Source organism: Megalops cyprinoides, chromosome 8 (genome assembly GCF_013368585.1).
Source record: "Megalops cyprinoides isolate fMegCyp1 chromosome 8, fMegCyp1.pri, whole genome shotgun sequence".
Classification (NCBI taxonomy): Eukaryota; Metazoa; Chordata; class Actinopteri; order Elopiformes; family Megalopidae; genus Megalops; species Megalops cyprinoides.
Genome location: NC_050590.1, coordinates 29,500,987 through 29,526,992, shown reverse-complemented (window position 1 = coordinate 29,526,992; position 26,006 = coordinate 29,500,987). Strand labels below are relative to the sequence as shown.

At 43.3% G+C, this 26,006-nt stretch overlaps 1 protein-coding gene across 8 annotated transcripts in view; it reads left to right on the top strand.

The window, feature by feature from the left end:
• Nucleotides 1-26,006, top strand: part of LOC118781774 (transcription factor SOX-6-like) — a 169,655-nt gene that overhangs the window by 52,078 nt on the left and 91,571 nt on the right. For 4 of the 8 annotated variants that reach the window (XM_036534832.1, XM_036534831.1, XM_036534834.1 and 1 more), the window contains 2 exons: nt 14,686-14,926; nt 19,203-19,413. In XM_036534832.1, the coding sequence (XP_036390725.1) occupies nt 14,686-14,926; nt 19,203-19,413 (452 nt within the window). Of the gene's footprint in view, nt 1-7,654; nt 7,735-14,685; nt 14,927-19,202; nt 19,414-26,006 lie in introns of those variants that run through there. The other 4 variants (XM_036534835.1, XM_036534833.1, XM_036534836.1 and 1 more) reach the window with 3 other exon arrangements.

Here is a 26,006-nt window from a genome sequence, read left to right as displayed (position 1 = left end):
TCAAAAAAACTGCTGTAATACAGTATAGATTTCCAGAGTTTGTTTGTTGGTGTTTCATGAAGACTGTGACAGGCACGTGGGGTGGCATGGTGTGGGGTGACTCATGCAAATGTGTGGTCTGGAACCCCACATGGGGTTAACCAGTTTTCTGACAGCATGTGGTGTTGAGGCATACCGTGGTGCCGGAAACCAGCAAACAACTGCTCACAGGGCCAGAGCGCTAAGTCAAGCCTCCCAGTGGGTCCCCTGGGCCTGCAGACTCCGTCAGCAGGCCCTCTCAATCACTTTGCTCCCTGATGCCCCGGTCCCACAGACACCTGGTTCATTATTCCCCTTTTCCCACTGATGGAACACAGCTAGGCTGAGCCATACTGAAACCTAAGTAGGGCTTGGCTGACAAGGTGTGGTTGGTTTGTATCACCCGGGCTGGAATACCTCACACAAAGAAGTTGAGCTATAAATTGTGTAATAGAGACCTGTGTGCAGGTGAATAATTGCATGCATCAGAGTGTCATCAATACACCTAGATGTGTGACCAGTCCAGCGCTTGGTACATTGCGGACTGCGGAGATGGACTGCCATGGTTTTTTTTTTTTCTTGTCAGGCTGGACAAAAGCCTTAATGGAAAACCACCTTGAACTTTACCTTTCTGAAACAGTTTGGTTTCAGGTCTATAGCTGACCACATCCCAGTTTGTCAGCTCCCTTTATTTGGTTTCCTGGTCCTGTATATCTCTGGTCTTCTTGTCCCCTGTTCCCGTAGTCTCTCAGTCCTCTTGCACTCAGTGCCACACGGTATTCCTCAGGTTCTCCGTCATCAAATCCACCCCCCCCCCCCCCCCTCTCCCTGACATTTTCCCTCCAAGCAAAGCCTTTCAATTTAGATTTCAATTAGCGCCAGCCATAATGTTAGTCTTGTGATTAAGACTTCTGTCCTCTAGGAATCACACCTCTCTGCTCCACTTTTTTTTCCTTCCTCGGCAATCAGGTAGGATCTGATGAATTGCACATGTAATTACGGAAGTTATTGAATATTCAGATCGCTAGACACCCGGTGAAACCTGACAACTCTTGGTGAGATATTCATAGTGCATTAACTCCAACTGTATCAAACAAGTGGCCCAGTTAAACCCCTCTCTGGTAATGAGAGGGGGCCAGTGTGTGCCATTAGTCAGAGATAATAGCAGCCACTAAGGGGGAACTTAATTAAAAATTACACAGGCACATTATGATCTGCCTTGTTTCTGTGCACGGCAGCTCTGTTCAGCAGGAACTGTGCCCGCCTGGCTCTGTCTAATTGAGGGCTTGCTGGGGGACTCTGTGGGGTTGGCGGACAGGGTGAGGGCGAAGGGAGTGTGCTGGGTGACCACTTCTGTTGTAAAGAATGGGCAGCACCTCATGGCTGAAGTTGTCATTTATGAAGTTCCCCCGAGGTGCTTCAAGTTTTACCAGTCTCACATGCTTGCATCTCCTGGCATCAACCACAGTGGCTGAATACTCACCAAGAAGAGTTGTCACATGGACGGCAGGACGAGGTGGCTGGTGACTGTGTTTAGATGCATGGCTGCGTGGACCTGTTAGACGCTCCCCATGAGGGCTGCGCTGACTTTCCCAATCTGCTGTGCAGCCTCAGTGCGCAGCCAGAGAAGAGCCTCTTGGATTCAGTGAATAATGAGCACAGCCCAGCCTGAGCGCATAGTGAAACTGCAACAACTTTGCTGCATTCAGGCCATTTTTAAGTGGTCAAGCAGATGGTCAGAGTGTGATTGGAAATAGGAGGTTTACTCTTTACTCTTTACTCTGCTCTCTTACTTCCAGAGCATTGTGATGTTGGTTTATTTGATGATATACCTAAGAGGACATGAGGCACATGGGGTAGAAGACCATGGCATATTTAGGAGAGACTGTGCGACTCATCCCTTTGCTCAGAACTTTACTGCAGTTTGCTCTGCAGTTACTGCTGTGAGCTTCATTTGTGTCTGTGATAAAGCTTGAAGCAAACTGATTTTGATGTAGTGTTTTGGCTCTTGATATGTTTAATTCAGGGCATCCTTTCAAAAAATGCGATATTTATAGCCAGGGGAATGAAGCTGCCGTTTATAGCAGGCAGCCCTGAGCCTGTACTGTTGGACTGCGCAATGTACAGCTGTGTGGGGACACTTCAAGAGACAGGACAGGGACACTGAGACACTCATCTCAAGGGAGATGTTCTTATACACAATGATAGAAGCGTTTCAAGTAAATGTCAGCCATAAGATTGACACAGTGCAGCAAATTCAGCAAATATATGTACAAAATGTCTGTATACATTATACAGAAATGTACACAGTGTATACTGCTCATGTGTGCTGTGATTGTAGGTGAAATCTGCCGCACTTATTTTTCTACACTCTTTGATTTATTTATTGTCTTAAGAGATGGGTCTTAAGGAATAAATCTCTTTGACAAGCATTTGCTCCTCTCACTGCATTGTATTCACTTAAAAGGCGGTTTGTTAAATATTTACACTAAAACCGTCTCACTTTGCTGTTGAAATGACACTGGAATAAATCTGTGGAACCATCTGCAAGCATTATGCTTTCATATTGTTTAATAATTGAATAAAATGTGTTGTTTGTTTCCTTTTAAAATTCAGCTTTGCATTAAATAATAGAGGTGTTGATATGAGGGGGAAACAGTCACCCTTAATCGTTTACTTTTATATAACATGCTGCGGAAGAGTATTTAGTGTTATAGCAGGTGCTTAAATGAACAGATAAGGAAAGTAATGATTCAGTCTTAATTGACAAGTATGATCATGCAGTTTCTTGAGTGATAATTGTATGCCATCAATTTTTTTTAATGATTCCCCCAGGTTGTTAATAATATATTATGTTATCAAATCAATATCGACAAGAAATCTATGAACAGGTTTAATTCAAATTCCTTGAGTATTTTTCTGTAGTTCTGAAATAGCTGTGTTTTTCCACAATTTTTACAATTTTTATTTTTCACTATAATAATTAATTGACAATACTCACTACTCACAGAAAGAGTTTTTCAAAAAATTGTTATCTGTCTACATTATATCAATTAAGTTAATAGCTTGTTGCCTCAGGATACAGTGAATTACTGAAAATAACAATTTTTAGGAACTGTAAATATGAACAGTTGGTTATAGCTTCGACCTCAGTTATAATTAATGAGCCCTGATAATTTATTGAAGCTCACTTTGTCTGTTTGTGGCCTCAGGGCTAATACAGCTTCTGTCTTTAAAATATAGACAGACAGATGTGCCAGGGAGCGTTCCATTTATTGCAATGAAAATTCCAAAATCCATTTTTTTATTTTACACTGAGAAGGGAAAAAGAAACATTACCAATATATTTGCTCTATCCTAGCTTTTATGTGAATATGCATAATATTACACACAGTTGTTCATGCATTTCAAAAGCCTGGGTAAAATATATTGATGTTCTTTTAGTAAATACATGTCCTTTTTGCACAAGGCAATTTATTATCTGAAAGTAGAGGTTTAGGTGACTGAAATAATAACGTGATTTTACTTCTGAATTTGATCTTACAATTTGAATTACAATTTAGCCAGAAGAAGTCTGAAGAGTTAGATAAGGAGATGCTGAAAATTAGGAAATGCCGTAAATCTATTAAGGCAGTGCACACAACATTGGTGTTGGCTGTGTCTGTTCCTTTGCCATGGGTGATTACGATATTTAAGACTTACAAAAGGCTTTAGAGCCAGAACCTGTGGATTCTGTACCCTACTCCAGGTATATCATTAGGATAATAAGATTGGGCCTGTTTACACCGGCTGTGTAAGTAAGGTCAAAGAGGGTGATTAAACTATGGGATGGAGCTGTGGCAGGCCCGTTCCCAAACGCTGCCAAAGCAGGCCCAGCCTGGGATGAGGGAGATACACTCACTGAGTGTGCGCAGGGCGTGCTGTGTGGCCACTCCAGTCCTCACCCCCAGCCACCAGCATATTGCAAAAGACGACCTTTGTCAGAACAACCCCCCCCCCCCAGCACCCCCAGCACCCCCAGCTATTGTTTGCAGATTGGTTGCACACTCCACAGGCCGTGAAAGACACATCTGGTAGAGAGAGACATGGATGGAGAGAGAGAAGGCGGGTGGGGGTGATTGGCATACAGTTACATAGAGGACCTGTTCTACACTTACAGTGCAGGCACAATCCCTCTCCACTTATCAAATATTTGTCTGGCCTTCACTAGCTATTTGCCTTTGTCTGTTTGCTTGGGTTGTTTAAGTCTATTTTTGTCAGATAGGGACAATATAACCAGAGATCAGGCGATGGGGAAACATCTTCTCTCTTCTGTTATGTACCTTATTACTGTGTGCTGCATTATGTTCATTATTTTATTCATTTTTTAAATATTTTTCAGTGATTAACATTTAATCTATTTTACAAGAGCTTCCACACCATTCATTGCTAATGTTTTTTTTTTAATTGAGTGTCATTAAAAAAAAAAAAAAAAAACTGACTGAGGTGTAGAGTAAGTATTAGTTTGTGTTAACACCTGCACAGACACTGTTGACCATGTCAGTGCTTTTGTTGTGAGGAATTTGGTTATTACTTTGACAAAGTAGTGCCAAGAAACCTTTGATTAGGAATGTTTAATATCAATATTCTTTAAGTAATATGGACAGAAATGTCTAAGTGTCTAAAAAACTCTTTAAAACAGTCCTGTGATGGAATTTTATTCATTTATTATGTTTTTGTTTATTTTGTGATCTTGAGTTGAGTGTTCATTACACAGGTCAGAATGACTGCGCTTCCACAAAGACTGTCTTTGTCTGAGTGCTACAGGAGGAAAAAATGTAAGAATAATTTGATATCACCAGATTATTTCATATTTCCTTCTCAGCACAGACACTCTGGACCTGACGGCTAAAGTCACAGGATCCTACCGCTGGCTCTCAGAAGGCTGTTCAGTGGGAAGCGGGAATAATAGGACTTGTCATGGACGCAGTCTGAAAACCCCACATGTGCACTTGTGGTTTTTTAGAAAGCAGTATAGTTCAAAACTTCCATTCTGGGGCTCTATCACGATATATGTTTCTGGACATGGAAAAAAATCACAGAAGAAGGTATTAGTCAACAGGGCTGCTCCTGGCCTCAGAACACAGACAGGCGCGATGATGTTTTTGTGACTGGATGCCCAGACCCCCCATGGCTGTGTGCAAATGAATTGGACAATGAGGAAAATTCATTAATCAGCACGACTTTGGCTCTTGAGATACTAAGTATAGATTTATTATTTGTCTGTTGAATGTTGAGGTTTTAACAAAAGCTACCGTCTCCTTTCATCTTAATGACTAATGGAGAAATGAGTTAAGCCTGAATACGAGTAGTCAGACACATGGTAAATAGCAGGCTTGCGAGTTCGACGTTTTCTGTATCAGTCAGCGAGTAATGCAGTAATGCCCTGTTCTCTGGAGTGGATATGTAGCACATTTTTCTGTTCAACCGCGTCTGTCAGCCATTTGATTTTATTAGGCCGTGTTTCACATTCAGTTTTAGTAGTTTCCAGTGCAGGGTGAGAGTGAAACCATCTTAGCATTGCTAAAACAGGAGCAGTACATGTCTTCTGTGAACTGGATTTTAAGGCAATTACTCAGATCGATGGCAGGAGTGCCGTCTCCCCCTCCAGAACTCACTGCGCTTTGCTCTCCTGTTTCACTTTCTTGTATCAGCTGTCAATCTCTGTAGCGACTTTAACCACCCCTAAACAGACTCCCGTGTCAGCCGTTCGTTTAGCGGGTCGTGCCCCCCGCCTGCCCAGACCTGTCACATCGCCACACGCTGTTGACCATGTCTTCTATTCAACAGGAGCAAATGAATTGGTTTCAGTGGTTTAATTCGCTACTCAATGTCAGTTCTTCAGCATAATAAGGCTTAATCATAAATCTGTGAGGTGTGGTCTGACTGCTGCTCTGCGCATCAGGCCTCTTTCTGGGCTTCATCTGGGTGGAGCAAATGAGCTACCTCTGTTTTGATTTTCCGTCTGACGTGTCACATGAAATGTGGCCAAGTTCAGAACATTTTCCCCCTCACCACCCCACCTCTACGCACTGTCTTCTTTTTTCACCATCACATTTTTGAACTCCCCTCCAAACATGCAACAGAAAACCCAAGATGAAAGACAAACATGGACACATTTTTGGGGGGCTTTGTGCTTTCATCCAATGCAGTCTTGCGATTCTGAAAGAAAGAAAAAAAACACAAGAATGAGGGGTGGGACTTGCCGTAACTAATGAGCTGTTGTGTACAATACCCAAGAATAGAGCAGCTTAATCAAAGCGAAGTTGAAGGTAATTTCCTCCATTTTTTACCCCCACAGAAATCCATTTATGAGATGAGAATGAAAGGGAACAAAACTGCTTTTCTTTTCATTAGACTGCTTGCAAATTTTCCAATTTGGGTGACCAGTGCTGGCGAAGCTTCCTATTTTTGGAAAAGAAAGGAATTAGGATACTCTGGGAGAAAGCGGGCCACTGTGTGCCGACATTCCAGATGTCCAAACGGCAGTTGTACCAGCCCAAGTTTCTGGGTGCCGGCTGCCAATGATGACCTCATAAGGTCCGAGCCGAAGACTGAGACTCCCAGTTCTCTGCCGCCTTCCTTTCATATTCCACTGAGTGTCTCCAATGTCCCTCTCCTTTCCCGTCCCAGGCCAAATTGCTCCTTCATAATTAGCCATTGTTCCCGCCTTTTGGCGAGTCCTTTAGAGTTTTTTCAGGGTTCCCCTTTCTTTTCTCCCCCCCCCCTTTTCATCTCCTATCTGCTCATTGTATCTCTCACGGAAACAGAGAAACTTGTGATACCCCCTCCCTCTCTCTCTCCCTCTCTCTCCTTGGCATTCCTGTCCCTCTCTGCAGCTTGGATCAGCGTAGACTGTGGGAGATTTTACACTTGATTTGTTGAATCTGAACTCTTTGCTGCAAACTGCACCCGACTGCACAGAAGAAACTATCTGTATAAATGACAGAAAGGAGCTGGCCCTGAATGGCGCTTTGTTTACTGTTTTCCTAAAGGGGGCCCCCTCTATATTTCATCTGTCACAGTCGCTTTTCTTTCTCTCAACAATGCTTGATTGTTTCCACAAAAAAATTCAGGTTCCACAGACAGGAGAGTTCTGTATTATATTTTCCTGCCAAATTCCGATCTCTGTTTTCCTTCCCCTGCGCTCACAAAGGGCTCATAACTTACTGTCAACTGTGAGGCGAGCCACAAAGCTCCACTGTTGCTCAGCAAATAGGCTCTGTTGGTTGATGGCTTGACTGGGGCTGTAAAGTTTGCTTAACTGCGGCGGCAGTGACAGAAGGCACTTTGGGAACTGCATCCCCCAGAAGGCCCTAGACCTCGGCAGATTTTCGAGAGAGAGAGAGGGGGAGAGAAAAAAGGGACTAAAACAACAAGCGGCTTTTCTTGTCTCCGAATCTCTCCTGCAATCGGCAGCTGCCACTGCGAGCGACAGGCTGAGCTAAACTGTCCCTCCTTGCGTTCAATTTCTCCCGGTGTGTGTGTGTGTGTATGTGTGTGCGACCGGGTCTCCCAGTGGATACATTATGAGTGTGGCGGTTCGGACTGTTGGCCCATCGTTGAGCGCGTCGCGCCGTCTCCTTAAGATCTGAAAAGGTGTTATGCCATTCAGCGTTGAAGTTGTGACTCTTGGATACCGAAGAGGGATCGTCACAGAGGGGGCCCACGAGCGCTGTGCGTGAGTGCTTATTGACCTGTACTTGGTAGACGGAGCACTTCAGCACTCTAATGTACTTCCATCAGAGAGGGCGTGCTAGTGAGGATGGCAGGGAAACTGATGAAGCTGGTGAGCTAACCCAGCTGCGTTAAGTGTTTGTTAAACATCGGCGGAAACACAGACAGGGGTTTAACAGGGACCCACCAGAAGGATATTACCTCTGATAATTTACTGCACAAAGTCATTATCAATGCTCTGCTCAATATCTAAAGTTCACTGCCGAGGACACTGCTTTAATTTGTTCTGCATGGCTTTATGTGAAGTGTAGGTTTTTAACTGTTCTGATGACCACAGTTTTTAATTGGAGAAAGTGTTAGGCAAGAGGACACATTGAGAATGAAGTGCTGTCATAATTGTCTCTTGACTTTTTGAGGAGAGAAGGTCAACATTTATGGAAAAACAATTTAAACAAATTAATTTGGACTGCTTTCAAGCGTCCTTGTTCGAGGATGTATTTTTCAAACCATTTGCCATGTTTGAATATCAGAATTCATAGCTAATTGGTTTTGTCCACTTGAATTTCAGTCCACAAAATCAAAACAGTTTTTAACACGCAGGTAAGACAAAGAATATAAATTACTTCACTGCTAATATTTCATTTAGTCCAATCTATTTTACATAATAAAATTAATAAAAATGGCACAAGTGTTTTACTGTTTAAGAACATTACATTTCTGAAATGCACATAAAAGATGTACTTACATTTAATAATACAGAATAATTACTATTTAATTACCAGAATACCAGAAATGATAATTGTACATATATAAAATAAAGTGAGTTATTGTTTTTGTTTAGTTGTATTTATGCTGGGTTTAAGGACTGTCCCTCTATTAATTTTCACTTAAAACCTCAAAAGGGGGACTAGATCCAAACTCCTTTAACACAAGAGAAGCGGCAGTCCCAACCACAACAGAGAGCCCTATCCACATGTGTGTATATGAACTGTGACTGTGCCTGGATCAGAGACACAGTCAGAGCTGTGCTGTCTCTGTGCTGACTGCTTGTGGAACCCTGGCTGCGCTGTCACAATGGAAAGCGATAATTGAATTGTGCTAAACGGCTGTGACTGTGGTTGTAATTTTCCAGCTGGGAGCTGTCAGGTAGCAGTGTCTCATTATGTGTGGTAAAGACACTCTGGGTCCCCTGCTTTGTCACCTGGGAGAACAAGAAGCCTCGGGGTCTCCCCTCGTAAAAGACACACACACTTTTTTCTCTCCCAGGGAAAGCCCCGTTTTCCCACCTGCATGCTTCTGTGAAATTCAAACATTGTTTTACATGTTCTTTTATATGCAGACTTTTGAAATAAACTATATAAAAATAATTGCAAATAAAATAAACATGTATTTATTAATTATCTTTTGTTTTCTTGCTGTTTGAATTTATTTGTCCTTCAAAAATGATGTATGAAAATCCATAATGTATGAAATGTAGAACTTCTCAGAACATGTAACAAATTCAAATGTAGGAAAAGTCAGTCAAATCTAATTTCAAACAGACAAAAAGTTATAGTTTGACTGTATCTTGAGTTGGTCTGTTAATCATTGGTTAAAAGAGTAACATAAGGACACTTTTGTCCATTTGCTGTTTGTGTTCCTTTTATCTGTGGTGCATCTGAAACATTTGAAAGACTCCTACAGGCAATTTTGCTTTCATGGAAGTCATTCTATGCAACTTCTAGGGGGCAGATTCAAGGGAATTGTAAAAAATCTAATGGTTGCAGAATATTTTTTCATTTGCTATGGCTAAGGAGAACAGGGAACCATGCATTGGTGAGAAAGTTATGAACAGAAGTGTTTATTAAGGCAGGCAACAGAGCAAACTGCTCCTAGAGTCCGATTGAGTTTTCTTCCTCTCATTCCCAGCCTGCTATGAAGAGACTTTCTTCAAAGTGACCTCTTCCTCTCCTCTGTGTAACAAATTCAGTACCAATGTACATTTCAGATAGTGCTCTTAGACCACTGTCAATGTTACATTATCATGCTCTAAAATAGCACTTACTGTATACTGAAGCGAGGCTGCCTTTCCCTGCCGTTTCTTCCCATGCGCATTATTAGGTGAATATTAGTCTGCAGCGGAGCTCCATAAAGGAGCAGTTTTGCAGAAATGTTTTTTTGTTCATGACTGTAATAGATTTCCTACCCTTGTATTATTCTGATATGCAGCGGTCCACTTTATTTGTGCAGCAGTGAGAAATGGTTAGTTGGAGAAAATAATAATATTTTTACGTCCTCGGACAGTGATGCACACTGTCATTTTGTCGGTAATAATTTTTTGATTTATTGCTGAAGGGAAATGTGGCACTTTGCATTTGGGAGCGATCTGTATAGTAAATTACATATAGTCTGTGGAGAATTCTCTCTGTTTTTTTTGCATGCCCAAAAAGCAGTTGTGGCACGCTTTGAAAATGTTTATCAGGGGGGCTTTTATCCCTGTGCCCAGTCAAAGTAAATGGGGCCAGTGGGGTGGGTGCAGATATCATGTAGTGTTTGTACCTTTCCACAGGGTTTTTTTTGCCCCATTATTATGTATAAATCTCCTTGCTGCATGCTCCTTTTTTGTGGCCGTGTGGTTCGCCTGACTCGTGGAGACTCAAGATTCTGTCATGAAGCACCCCTTTGCCATGTTAATTTTTCCCATCATTATATTTGCAAACAATGGGCCGATTGTTTTCATTTTTTTTTTACTTGATAATTTTTTTCTTTTTTTGGCTGCAGCAGTGGTGCTGGTGGTAGTGGTGGTGGTGATGGTGGTGGTGATGTGGGGGCTGTTATATTCCTCCTGAGGTGACCTGTATTTCAGGGAAGGGAGTGTTTTTTTGGGGGGGGGGGTGTTGGAGAGCAAGACCCACTGGTGTGGGGTTACTTATTGCCATTGTCTATAAAAGGTCAACAGTGTGAGGCGGCAGAGCCGGCAAGCTGAAAAGTCAGAGCTTGTTACGATATAAGAGGAAAGGGGATATCCATGGACACATGGCCCCAGTCACAAGACCTTCAAGGCTGCCCGGCGCTGGGCCTTCTAATGCTAACCAATTAAACAGAGGCTGTTGCGTGATGAAACGTTATCAGTGGCAACAATTCATGAGTCAAAGCATTCCTTGAGATATGAGCTGAAGCTCCAAAGACCTTAACTGTGGAGCCCTATAAATATAGTGGCAGCAATATTGTCAGCTAAATATAGGCCTTTTTTCCTTTTTTTTTTTTTTTTTGTCCCCCACTCAAGAGTGTCATTGGGGCCAGGGCTGAGAGTGAAGGCTATGTTTCCTGCACTTATTGATTACTTTAGTTTGTTAGCTGTGCATTGTTATTGTGTAATCAAGCACGAGCAGCAGCCCCTAGTCATGCCAGCCCTGTTCAGGCAGAGTGTAACACTTTTGCTGTTCAGTATGCACAAAGGCGCATATTTGACTTATCTTCCAGCAGAAACATACTTAATTATTAATAATGGCAAAAACATCTGCCATGGTGAGTATCGAATGTACTATGGCAATCTGAGCATAAGCACACTTTTGTGCTGATTCTTTGTGTCATTAACTCAAATTGGTAAAATGCCACTGTATTTTCTCAAAAAAAAAAGTTTTATTTACATAGTTGGAACTAGTTTCTTCATATATGATTTTTTTTCTGCAATGAAGTGGATTTAATAAATAATTTATTAAAGATTGTGTGTGAATACAAGAAGTGTGAAAAAACCTTTCTGTGAATGAGCCTCTCATAGTTAAAGCAGAAGTCACCGCAGTGATTGGGCTGAGGGTTTGGAAGAAAGCATCAATCTACGGTCCCAGAGATGTCCCCCTCGGGGGGGATAGTACTCTGACTGCGCACTCCATCCAGGAGCGGGTGCCTGCAGAGCTCTGACCTGGGAACCCGGGACCCAGTCGCATGCAGAGGCTCAGCAAGGGTAGACACAGCGTCCCTCCGCTATTCCAGCTGAGCTCGGCACTCTTTAGCTGTGCACACAACCGCCGTAGCCCTCCCAGCACTCTCTGATAAATTATTAACTCCAGCTGACAAATAGTGTTACAGAGCCCCGGCACAGATCTGTGGCGTTTCCTTACGATATTGCTGTAGACACATGTTACAGAGGGGTGGCATCAGCGCCTGCTCGCCTGCCGCAGTGCAACTCACGCCTCAGTGCTTTGAGTGATCACTGGAGACTGGGGGAAAAGTGCCAGAGAGACTGAATATTTTAGAGGTAAAATAATACCACTTGATTTACTGTGTAATACAAAAGAAGTGCTTTGTTTCACTTGCACTCCATTGAAGACAGGATTGTTGCACTGGTAGCCCCAGCTCTTTGGAGCCATGAATAAAATATGTGGCAGAATCTGTGTCTCTGTCTCTGTCTCTCTCAATCTCTCTCTTTCTCTTTCTCTCTCTCTCTCTCTCCCTGACTCCCCCCTCCTCACACAATCATGCTCAGCGTGCAAGTTCTGAACTTTGCTCTGAATTTTGATTTTCAATTAACACTCCCAATTTCAAGATAATTTTCTATTTAATGTAATTACAGGAAACAGTTTATTGGCTGATTAAAATTGAGGGCACAGCCTTGCTTAAGAAAACAGTGCACAAACAGGCTTGGCTTTAAGCGCCTTCCCCACAGTAACTGACAGACAGAGTACTGTTTACTCAGCTGCTGTGAGCTGCACCATTAACATGTACTGCTATTGTACTTTTGATTTCAAAAATAGATCTATAATTGTGAATATGTTTGTGTATATGTGTGCATGTGCTCATGTTCTGTCATTATGCTGATATTGATGGGAATGTCCTCCTATTGTATGAAGTCAGGAAACAATGTGGTGTGGTAGTGCCCCATCGTACTGTATATTTAAAAATCAATTCTCTAACTAAACTGCTCAGTGGTGTCCTATTCTGAAGCATGGCCTGGGGACAGGATGCGACACCTCTTCAGGAAAATTGATTGGTATTGCTATTTGCAGCCTCGTGCAATCCTTGCATGCCCCATGTATGGTGGATGCAGACACTTCTGCTAACACAGACAGATTAGGTCACTGTCTTAAAATAATCACCCCCGTGCTGAATATGTTTTGCTCTCGTAATGACCCCTGTGCTGGAGATTTGTCAGAGCCATGGCCCCGGTAAAGTCTAGAGCACCATGGTCTGGCTCCATTTCCCAGCATGCCCCTGTCTTCCTCTGACAGCATGCACTGCAGTCAGGGGCAGGGTGTTGTTGCACCACAGTTCTTGACCTACAACACAAGCGCCTTCCCACCCGTGACAGTTGCTCCAAGCACGGGGCTCGGCTGCTGCCATATCCCTGCCGAATTGCTTTGAGGACGCAGCGATCGGGTGATAAGCATCAGCCCTGAAATGCTACCATTCTGGATCACAGGGTGTCGTGTTACCATGATGTTTTGGTTGTTAAATATCCAGTGCAGATAAAGAGAGCTGGATAAAGCTACGACAGGGGTGAGACCAGCCTGCGAGGGCGCACACGGGCATGTTTCTTCCCGGCTGCAGATGAGCAGGAAAGCCATGTAACGCTGTTATTAATACCAAGTGCATAATTAGATTTGTCGATCCTATATTAATTTCACTCTCTGTAGGACACAGTTCGAGAGCCCCCTCATTAATTGTGAGAAAAGTGGAATTAGCCGTTAAATCCTACGTGAAGCACTGGCTGCCTCCTAAAGCTACTGTTTAAATTGGAATTAGCTTAATTATTTTTCTTTGCACCTGATATGTCAAGCACACTCTTCACTGCAATATTCATGACAGCATGTGACAGATTTGTAAATTTTGCCTTCAACTGCAAGCTCTGATTTCCAACCTCTTTAATCAGGGTTTATTTGCTGGGAGAAATACTGTAGTAGTAAAAAGTTAATGGATTGCTAATTTGAAGACAGAAAAAAATGAAGAAAAAAAAATGAAGAAGTTGGTTTTCACTAACAGGGATTTGCATTCCACGATGGGCTTTGTTAATCAAGGAATTTATTTAGATGCCCTGGGTATGCCAGGCCTCGTCTCTTTAAGAAATTGTCATTTTACTCTTGGATGAGGGATTTGCTGAAAATTTTGAATGCAAGAGAAAATGGTTACCTGCTTTTAATGGAGCCCGCAGTTTTTATTTTGTATTGAATAGGACTTGAATAGAATCTTAGTTTTGATCCAATAAATTTGAAACTTTTGTTTGATGTTTTTTGTGCTGCTTAATAGCTTGTATATGTGGATAAATGAAAACATGTTATAGCAACCCCTCTTGGTGTAGCTGTTGTTTGGTGGAGGGGGGCTTTTTTTCATGTCTAGGCATGACTCCAGCATTAGCTCAACACTTCCATTTACATTAAACAAAGGATTAACAAGGACCCCATTGCCCGCCCTCTCCCTCCGAGTGCTACAAATGATTTGATAAAATCTTTCAAACGTTGATGCGGGTCCAGTTGAGAGATCAGTCAGAAGTCTAAATCCAGGATGCCCCTCTGTGCTGTGCATTTCTGTCCCCCCACAGAGGAGCACAGAGGTGGAAAACTCCGGCTTCAGAAAGTAAAAGTCCTCCCACGTATTTGTTCCACCCATGCACTACACCAGCTGAGTTGAATTAGCACAACTCTTCAGCCAGGTAGAGGAGCTAATTAATGAAATCACCTTGTTTAGTGAATGGCTAGAACAAATACATGGTAGGACTTTTACTCTCTGAAGCCGGGGTTTTCCACCTTTGGAGGAGCAAGGTGGGAACATAGTGACTTCATCCTGCTTTCTCCCCCTAAACATCCCCTTCAGTACTGGCCCCGTGTGAGGCTTCACCCTAATCCCCCACATGCCACTCCCCTGGTGTAGCTGTGCGGCAGGAGTTGTGGCCCATGTGCGGCTTTAGATGCGGCAGCATTCAGGAGGTATGCTCTCGGCAGTGTGGTGACCCTTCACCGTGTCTCTCTGTCTCCCCAGCAGAATAATGTCTTCCAAGCAAGCCACCTCTCCGTTCACTCCCACCACCGACGGAGAGGACAACGTGAGCCAGGACCACGCATCCTGGGACAAGGAGGAGAATGCTGACCCCCATACCACCCCCCAGCTGCCTCTTCACAACCTGATACACAACAAACCTCTCCCTGAGGAGCTCCCAGCCATCAGCAGCATCCCGCCTGAGACAGAGTGGGACAACATAATGTCAGCCCAGCAGCGCATGGTGAGGGAGGAATGTGTTTGTGAACACACATACACATACATATATACAGTCTGCATATAGTGCGAACATGCCCAGCTCATGTGTACATACACATATGCAAACATATATACATACACATACATATTTACATACGTAGAGAATGGGCGTACCCACATATACATGCACAGTGCACATGTATACATGCACACACATTCGTGCACCTTCATACATATGCTGTATACAGTCGTATAAACTGCACGCACATGTATGTACACATGCATAAGTAAGAACATGCATTCTACACATACGCATTTTCGTACACACTATCACTGTTTCTCTCTGCTCACATTGGCAAGGCCCAGCATTCACACCCGCGGCACTGAGATCAACAACACTGTTCTCTCATGACTGGAGTAGGGTTAGATGCTGCTGCTAGTGCAGTGGGCCATTGAACCGGAGACCTCACTGTGTGAACAATGCTTGATCATTTTCCTCTCATCATCCAAGACAAAAGGCCTTCTCTTATCTGGCTGCTGTTGTTGTTTGTCCTGAATCGAACCATGGCTGTTTTATTTATTTATCAACACTGAAATGCAGTCCAAGTTCAAGGGACCGGGACCGATAAAAATGCCCAGTGTCATTTATTGGTTTGTGATTTAGTGATTGGTCTGGAGGGAGGGGCCAAGGAGGTCAGAGTGAGTATCATAGCTTTACGTCAGAATTAAAATTCCTGTCACTGAATTGGAATTCCAAAACAAACATTAATGAAAGTAAACCACTACTTTCTTACTGGAAATAGACCGAGAGCCTTAAAGGTTTTAGAGAGTGTGATATCTGGTCTATCTGGTCCAGGGCAGGCTTTGGCTTGTACTATGAACCATCTTCTTTTTCAATTTTTTTTTTCTTGAAATATTCAAGTCTGAACCCTTGAAACTAGCTGCCCATTGTGCACACATTGCAATGTATGAACTGTGTATGGCTATATGCTTCACATAGGCAGGGTGGAGTCACTCTGTCCTGGAGCACGGCAGACCTCGTCCCAAGGACACGAACACAGCAGTGCCCTCTGAGCCATTTCACAGAGGGCTTAAGACTCTGCCGTTTGCCAAGCTCTTGTCTTTGAAGTCATAAGCCCCCATAAAGGCTGAGAGACGATCCCCAGTGTTGAAGGAGAAGAGGACAACATATTGAATTGCCTTTGGCCCCATTCTAAATATATGAACAGAAGGACAATGAGCGAGGGGAACAAAGTCCATGAGAGCACTGTGACTGGGATGGCAACGGCCAGGCCCCTACGGTCTGCCCATAGTTCCACTCACTGGAGATCTCTGCAGACCGGGGACCCCCGAGCCTAGAGCCACTCATTGTTTGTTGCAAGTAGAAAGGGAATTTGCGTTAAATCTGCGTAAAACCTGCTACGGTCCTTTAATGCCACAGGACCGTGGGGACGCACGGCCTGCTCCCAGATGGTCACATGGCCATGCGCCTGCTATTATTAGGCAGGACCGGCCCAGTGGACCCTCTGCAGCAAAAGGCAGATAAACGCAGGCCAGTCATAATCTGTAAGGGAGCACCCTTTTCAGCTTCAGGGAAGCATTGTGGGAATGTTCTGTGTTATATGCTGTATTTGGCATCCTGGTAATGGTCTTCTGTGGATGGGTGGTGGGGGGTGCTGTCTGGAGTAGATAACAGCAGCACTTGTAGGGTGAAGAGAAGGAGCAGGTGGTTGATTTTGACAGAGAGACGGATAGTAAAGAGACCCAGTAGAACCCTGAAGTAGCCTCAGCGTGATTTCCTCCAGCCTGCAAGGTCTGCTGGGAAAAAAGTTGCCCCAAGTCTCTTTTGTCCTCTTCTGTTTTGTATGGGTATGGGCAGCTTTGCATATAAATGAAAAGAAAAGGAGGCAGATGATTGTTCAGGTGGTTCATACTTTCCACAGCCTTAATTCAATACTAAGGACATAAGATTTTTCATTTGGGTATTTTTGCAATCTTTGCTTATTTTGGTTGTTGTTGCCCATCTCTATTCACCAATATCCCATGTAGATAAGAGTAAGGAAAGTGTATATTTATCTGAACTGCTTATGTTTTGTCTTCTCTACTGCATTTTCTTTGAATAGGTTTAACTTTCCATCATAGCCATCTTAATTGCTGGTGGCCTTGTTTTAAAAGACATATTACCAGTGTTGTGATGTACCAGTTTTCTGAATGGACCTTTTGTTGGGTGGACCCTTGCATCATGCAGACCCTAAATGTGGGATGGCTTCAAAAATAACCTTCTTTTTCTCATTCTGCTGGGGGTGTTAGTGAGTAGGACTGAGGTAAAGCAAGAGTTGCCTGTGTGTATTCACATGACCAGGGAGTCCTGGAGACTATTAAAAAGTACACCCACACTATTCTCACCTTCATCCCATGATGCCACCTAGTGAAGGTAAAAGAAAAAAAAAACAAGTTTTTCTATTTCTTTTACTGAAAAAAGGAAATTAATTTAAAAAAAAGCAAAATACTTTATCTCAGGTTTTGTTCAATTTTAGATATCCGATCAGCTATAGTCAGGTTCTTTAGTCGTGTGGTGTATTTTTGAGGACTGCTAAGGCCACTTTTTGAAGTAGAATTAGCACTCTACATTTCTATCAACATTTATAGAGTGTAGAGCCAGTATCAGTCCCCATGCAGGAAATGTGAATTCCTGTAGAGTTACAGAAGCAGTGTTAGTTCCTGTTGAGACAGAGAGGCAGTATAAGTTCCTGGAGAGGTACAGAGAAAATGTGAGGCAGTATTAGTTGCCACTGAGGTACAGAGGAAGTACCAGACCCTGTCCAGCTGGCTCTATGGCTGAAGGAGGAGAGGGTGTAAGTGCTTCTGCTGATTATCTGACTCCACGGTGCTGCCATGCATCTAAGCGAGCTGTGCCCTGAACCCGTGCCAGCTGATTACCCAGTGTCGCGCCGCTCGCCCAAAGCACACTCCACTGCCCCTGTGGCGTAAACAGACATCCAGCCAGAGGGGCACAGGCGTGCCAGGCCCAAAAACACCAGGCGGGCAAGGCCGTCACACTCAGCACCTCTCCCACTGTTCTGAGCCCATGATAATGACTGGGGCTGGGTGAACATCCTAATGTACCTTGGGCATTCTCTCCCAGCCCACTGCACTCCATGTCACTGACAGACCCCTGCTCCTATGTGCACCTCTTCACCAGTCTTTCCCAACCTTTCAGCCTGGGCTGTAATGGTGCTTTTATCACTCCGTGAAGAACACGCTGCAGCATAGTGTTGTAGACGAGTCGCACCCACCACATAAGTGCTTCTCCACTGATCTATTTCACTAGTTCGATTTTCCATTTCAAGCGGCGTGTTCTTCAAGAATGGTTGATTGAAGCTAAAAATATGAGCCTCAGTCAGTGAGTAGGGAAGGCTTATTGAAAAATCACAGCCTTGGGGGCAGAATCAGGCTGAGTCTCTGGGCCTCGCTATACCTTTGTCTGAAACACGCAGTCTGAAGAGAGTGTTTTGCTTTTACAGGGTGCGTGTTCTGAACAAAAGGTTTACCCACAGGTTGTAGAGTGAAAAACAAGACGCCTGGTAGCTAGGTGTGTAGCTGCATGAGACAGCCAGGCCCTGTTCTCTCTCACAGCACTGGCTCCTAATTGCCTTCCTAGCAGTAGCGCAGCACAGAGACCAATCAGCCGGCAGCAGCAGACAGGAACCCACCCCCGGTGGCACAAACCTGCAGGTTAAACACTATACCACACAGGTGGGACCAAAAAACAACAGCCGCACAAGGGAGGTGGCAGATTTATGATGACCCGCGGGCCTTGGCCCAGACCAGGCTCCTGTTTTCGAATGAGCAAATTATACCACACTCAACCCCAGCCTCAATGCATATGCAAAATGTAATTAGAGAAATTGCTGTGGAGCAGTTCCTGAGTTTAGTCCGGTCATGTTGAAGAACTGCTTTGAAGAATCACAGAAATGTTCTTCACAGCTGTGTAACCTCTGTGAAAGTAACCTCCATGATTATAAAACTATGTTGCCCAGTTATGTTTCCCCTTTCATGGCTCCTTTGCCAGGATTATTTCAAGAGAGTTTTCAAATTACGGCCATTGTGTAATGGTTTTGCTTAATTCTTGTGGTGTAAAAGAAAGATTGGTGGTTGATTGAGTTGGCTTAAGGCTGTTCAGGCCATCAAATGACCAACAAACCCTGTTGGTGGGGGGGGACAGGAACCAAACAGGAACGGAAAAAGAAATGCTGCATTCATGAGCTTTCTCCCCTCCTTGCCTTTGTGTTTGCTCGCAGGAATCTGACAGCAATAAAGTATGTTCCCTCTACTCCTTCCGGAATAACTCTACCTCACCACACAAGGCTGAGGAAGGGGCCCGCGACCGTGGTGACCTGCTGAGTGGCTCCGCCTTCGGCACACCCGAACGCCGCAAAGGAAGCCTGGCGGATGTGGTGGACACACTGAAGCAGAAGAAACTGGAGGAGATGACAAAGACTGAACAGGATGGTATGAGTCAAATTTATCTATCTGTCTATCTATGTGTGTATACATATATATATATATATATATATGTGTATACACACGTATATATATATATATATATATATATGCTTAGGCACACTTCACCAGGTGTATGTATGTACCATATCTGGGAGAAAACTTGGAGAAACTTGGAGAAAAAAGTGAGAGTTACTTGGCATGTTTGAAAGGGGATCCTTTTCTGTGTTGTATTTCACAGAAGAGCTGTGGGACAGCACTACAGGAACCAACACACACATACACCCAACACATTCTATGAACATTGGAGAAGTCTGATGGTGCCGTGTTTCCAGTTTGGTCTGAACAGCATTCAGTCTGAAGAAGAGTGGGTGGCAGGGCAGCTCAGCTTAAGTGCGGCTGGCAGGGAACTGCCAAGCTAAACGCGCGGGCCATAAAGCACACCCTAGAGCCATAAAGCCCACTGCCCCAGCATCCTACCCCAGGAACATTACTTTTTTGTCCTCCAACACTGAACACCTTTCAGAGTTGTGAGAATTCTTTACACAAAGCTTGTTTGTCGACAAATAGGAACATGGACTTTTTCTTCATTTCAAGTAAAAAAAGCTTTGGACCTTTTTTTTTTACCACAGTGGGTGATTCTGTTAAATGAAACAGTTCAGATGGCATATAGGATACGTGCAGTCTCCATAAACCATTTTAATAGATTTGGATTTTATTGGTTTATGGCAAGAAGGAATTGTACCTGTTGGCTCCTCCAACATGAAATACTAACATAGGCACATTCTTGGGTCTTCTTTTGCTGCTTTGTCCTATAATACAGTGAACTCTGTAAAGCTAACAGCAACATTAGATAAGACAGATAAGATGTTCTGAAACTGAAGAACAGAGTTCATTGTAAAACCAGAGGAAAGCCCATCTTTTCCTCAGCTTGTTGTACTTAGGAGATCTCTGAGATTGCATTGTATTAATGGCCTTAATACAAGGAAGTTGAATGAAGCTTGAGCTTCTTTTAGCCCACTTGAGCTGCCTTTAAAATTAGGATCATCTTTACCACTCCCAGATCGAAGACCACAGACCATAAAAACATGAAATTTTTTTGCATGTTCAGAGTGCAAGCTGTTTCTTTATCATTAAAACAAGGGATAAATTAACAGAAAGCCACAACCTTCAAAGGCCACCTTTTCATTTGTGCATTTATTTACAGAGCCCCCAAAGTAGGTTTTCATCCTTTAAACCACAGGAAAAGAAGTTTCCTCTTTGAAGCATTACCATAGATCTTTTCTATGAACTTTTTTTCCCCTTTTTTGTCATCATGTCTGCCGGAACCCTTGGGTTAATTTAAGGATTGATGTACGGTAATAGTAACTCATATCATAAACTTTTTTTGTGCCAAACATGTCTGTTCATGAATGCACATTACAGCTTTTGGGATCATAAGCATTTTTATTCCTTTGTGTAGCATGGTGTCGTAGCTCTTTTTTCAGTGAGAATTTTAAACTGATGGACTGCGGATTTTATTACCAGTAAGGTAGGCAGAGGTTGGGAGTGGGGCACATGCAGAGTTCCATTCAGGGCCACTGTAGTCAACACATTAGCAGGGGCAAGGTAAATGGCTCCACCCCTCCCAACCCCTCTAAAGGCCTTCTGCCTTTATATGTACTTTCCTGTCTATGAGGAGGAATAGCTAGGAAAACACATAGACAACAACCAGTGACAACAGCAGTTAGTTAACTCCATTCTAATTTTGTGCTGTGTAACATATACAATCAAATGTACTCCCTCAGGGCTCTGCCGGTCCCATTGATTGTCGGGGTGCTCTTATCCAAAGCAGTTTATCAGCAGAATAAATTATGCTTTAGCTTAACTTTTTTTTTTTTTTACAAATGAAGTATAGTTTTTTTCAGGCACATAATTTGCTCTCCCTGGTTTCTTGCTTTACCCTTCTCTGGTCGGTATAGTAATGAATTTCATCATACATCTTTTGTCCCAGTCAACTGAAGCAGAGAATGGCAGTCTTATTTTCTGACAGGGTGGCGGTCTTGAGTATTATGAACTCAATGGAAAAACATAACATAACTGTACTCCCTCCCCACCTCCACCCAAATGACTGCATGTACACTGTAATGTACTGTAGCCATGTACAATATAAAACAAAGCCATGTTGATGAAATCATTTCACAATGAATAGCTGAGTTTAACAGTTAATTAAAAATGGAATGACTGACTAATAATATTTTGACTGGTGGAACTGTTTGGCTTGCCCCCTAAAGTGGTATCAATTTGTATTGAAATCCACTTTTATTTGTCAAGAGTTAGAAATTAATTAAGTCTCATTTTTAAGCGATTGACAATTCAATCAAATCCATTTCAATCCATTTTAAATTGACATCTCAATTTAATCCATTGATTCTGCCTCCTGGGGTTTCTTCTCAAATTCAGACATCACAGTAAATATAATGATCCTGTGTAATGGAGATTAAATTGCTATTAATGCCTTTTTATTTTACTTTTTTAGGTGCCAGTTATGTACTGATAATTGCTGGGAGGTTTATATAGTAGTGCACACTCTGTTAAATACAGCTACAAAACAGAGAGGCAACATGTTGTGTGCTCTTAACCACCTATGGGATTATCTATTCATGAACAAGACAGAATAGGAGGGGTGAGGGGGGCGGGGGGGTGGCTATCTTCATACAGATAGATGTCTATAAATCACTGCTGTTGTTCTATGCTGTAATTGGATTTTTTTAATGTTAAGGGCATTTCTTTGTCAGTCTTTTTTCCTTGGTCCAGGAAAGGCAGCGTGCTCATCGGGAGATCTTTGTGTCGAAGGCTGGCGGGGGTGTGGGCACCATGGTAATAAGGCCCAGCTGCTACAGCCGGGTGTTGCAGTAATTTAAATGGTCAAGTGCAGCTTGTAATCCAGGGCCGTATGTTAGGAGAGGGCGGAAAGCATGCTTCAGAGCCGTGTACAGCTGTTTTAATCTCTTGTTAATAATAGAGCTCCGGCCCAACTCCTGGCTGCTGTATAACTGTTGCAGAAATAAACTCCCTCAAAGGATGAAATTAGTTTCGCAACAGGGTTGCAAGACACAACGAAGCTTGGAGAAGCTAGTATGTCTATGAGGTCAGCAGTAAGATCGCAGGAAAAGACTGGTCTGATGCCTTTCAAGGAATTCGTCTGTAGCCTACAGGGTCTCAGTCTATAATAGGTATAAACTCTGGGATCTCTTAGTAGCTATGGTATTTTTTTCTGGATTTCCTTGTTTCCTGTTGTCTTAGAATCTCCTGTAACCATCGGCTGGGATTGCCCTGTCCGTGTGAGTCGTCTTGAACTCATGTGACACACGAACAGTAGGATTAACCCGTTAGGTGGATCAAGAGCATTCGAAAGCCATCGTCTCAACAATGCAGCCAATGTGAGAGGAAAGCCTGGGGAGCTAAAAATATCACCTGTGTAAGCACGATAATAAGGCAACAACAGCTATTTCTAATCCAGCCTGCTTTGGGCTGCTATCTTGGATCAGTGTACTTACGTGCTTACTTACAGTTAAGTTTTGCCATCTGTTTTTAGTGTCATGAGGACATGCTAACTATAATGATGCGCCATGCACTGCAAGGAGGGCACAATGGCTTATTGGTGAACAGACCTCCTAACACACATTAAAAACATGGTCTTAGGACAGCACTGGCAAGCCCATCTATATATTTTATGTATGATATGATACAGGAGATGGAGATGCCACTCCCCTCTGTAGCCAGTATTTTGGAATTGTAAAGCGCTGTGGTATGGCTCATATTCTCTCTTTCTCTCTCTCTCTCTCTCTCTCTCCCTCCCTCCCCCCTTTCTCTCCCTCTGTCTTTAAGGCAGGTGAGTGTTTGAGCATTCTGCCCCCCCTCACCTTTTACATGCTTCCTCTTGTTCTTCTCTCTGTAAATCACACTCTCTTCCTAACTCCAGTTAGGGTCTCTTCGCATGTCAGTGTAAATGATCTTTTCTTCTTCATCCATGTCACAACTAGCAACATGTTGAAATCATGTAAATAGGCAGTGCTGTCTTAGGCTTGGGGTGATATATAGTACCTGGGGTGCCTGTGGCTGCTTATCACTCCAAGGTGATTTCTTTCTGGGTGCCGGTAACAGCTGGCTCTAATCCACTTGTTCACAAGATTCACATACTAGAGAGGCACAGACCCAGATTGCATTCACTTTTCACTCAACTTTATACTGAGGTGTGACAGTTTTACATTTATTACAGAGCATTTGTTGTCGATTTCAGCAACTTCAAAATATTGTGTAAGGAAACAAGACAGTAACTCTTTAAGCCTGTAGGTTGTCTCTTAAAGTCAAAGCGTTGCAGTAAGGTTGACTAATGTAGAGTGAAAAGTATCAGTGATCCAGTTTATTTACTGAGGACAAATCATTTCTTTCTGCTCCATTGTCAATGTATCCATTTAAATGTTTCTGTTTTATCCAACAGTATAATGTATTCATGTATTTCAGTACTTGCAGTTTATTTTTGAACTCTATGCTCATTTCGAGTGGCATGCACCATTTGGTCTGAATCCCACTTTGGCTGCACATTCTCTGTTTATTTACTCCTAGCTGTCATTTGTTTGATGTGGGCCAAGGCGGAGGCCAGCCTTAATCAGTGGTGGCATGAGCTGTCCTTGTTCCCAATGAAGTGGCCGGTTAAACACATGTTCCAGGAGGGGAACAGCACGATCGAATTGAATGAACTCTATTAAGAGGAGACCACATATTAGCCTAGCTGGACTGACCTCCACGTGCACCTGAACCAAGTGCCACTGCTACCACAAGCTTTGCGCCGCCTCCTGGGCCCTGCTGTTCCTTAACAGGTTCTTAAAGTGCCTTAAGTGCTTGTGTCTGCTCTAATGAATGAGAATGGCCTTCCCGTACTGAGAACTGCATTAAGCTGAATAGTCACCTTAGCTGTAAAAGCTCTATTAGGCCTGGCTGCTGAGAGGGCTAACGATTGTGTCCACTGTTTATTTACTCTACATTGTAAATGCATTATTTATCATGAGTTATCAGACAGTGCACATCAGAGTTAAAAATGTCAGTATCAAGCAAAAATTGTAATATTCTGCCATTAAAGTCCAAGGTGAATGTTTTTGAAACACAAGCAAATGGGTCTACTTTATATAATGCTCTAAAGTTATAATCGATATAATTGAATGTCGGGCACAGAAATAGCTCTTGAGGTGGCCATACATATTTTTTTCCTATTTCTTCACTTGTTCTTTGTGTTCCACCTTTTGTAGATATATTTGTTAACTGTCAGATCTGTTTTCCCCTAGCTTTGAAATTCTCAGGTTCTTTGTATTGTGGATTTGTGTGAATTGAGCATTGTGCTGTGACAAGGTCTATTCTCTTTCTGGAGGCATTGTTGAGTGAGCTGATTTTTTTTTTGCAGGGTCTCTTTAGTGCTCTTCAGAGTATCCTGCCGGTGGGTTGTCAGAAAGAAAAAGGTGGAAGTGCTTTTAACAGACGTTTCTCCTTTCCTCCCCGATTTATAAGTCAATTATGAAGGGCTGCAGGCCATTCTGCCTGGTGGGGTCTGCCCTAGTATGAGTGTCTTGCCACACTTTGCACGGGCATCAGTGGAGCTCTTACTCTGCCAAGTTAGTCAGCACACTTATATTGCCAGGAGTTGTTTTGGCTGCTGGTAAATGCTTGTTGTCTTCTAATCCATGCTTATACCCTGGCTAGTCTGAATTACAGCATTACATGTTTCAGTCGGAAATGTGGCAGGGATTCAGGCTTGTCGCCATTGTGGGGGGTGGTGGTGGTGGTGGGGGGTGGGGGTGCACAGCGCATCGTGTGCCCTCTATTTCTGACTGGAACACTTTCCAGTTCTCTCCTCCTCTTCATATACTGGCTGCCAGAATCCTTCTGAGTGGATCAGATCAAAGCCGGGTTTGATTCCCAGCCCTTGACACTGAGCTCGCACTGGACTTCAGTGCTGACAAGTATAAAAACAGTTTAACAGGACATTTCTCTGTTTTATTGGGCACCTTAACATTTCAGCAGGCAGAACCAGCAATGTAATAGTTGTCATTGTCATTGTGATTTCTCAATGACTGCACTGGAAGTGTGAATCATAGAGGGAGCAGTTGTGTTAATTGTCTTATTGCATCTAAGCAGCATTTGAGTTTAAGATAACAGCCAGGCTTGTGTATTGTTTAGAAGCATTACTTAAACCCGTCAATGTAGATGTGCTCCAGAAAACTAAATGTCCCTGGCCTATATTGTGTCTTTCCCTGGACCTTTTTAAGGAGTTTGGAGAGGACAAGCGAATTCCCCAACTCTCGCTGGAGTGTGTGCATGAAAACATTCCAAGTGTGTGCTTGGGAACTGGCCGAGATGGCGGCCCCTGTCGAAAGTGAAATATGCCACCCTGAATGACCCCGAGTGACGGAAGGAGCAGTTGCTGATGTGAAAGGGAGAGGGCTTTCTCCCCAGGCAGTAACCCAAGCTTCCCTCTCGCTCGGGTGGTTCCTCCATCAGAGGACAGGCCTGGCTCAGGCCACTGGCCACCGTCTCTTCAAAGTCAGGCCAGCCCAAGTGCTGTACAG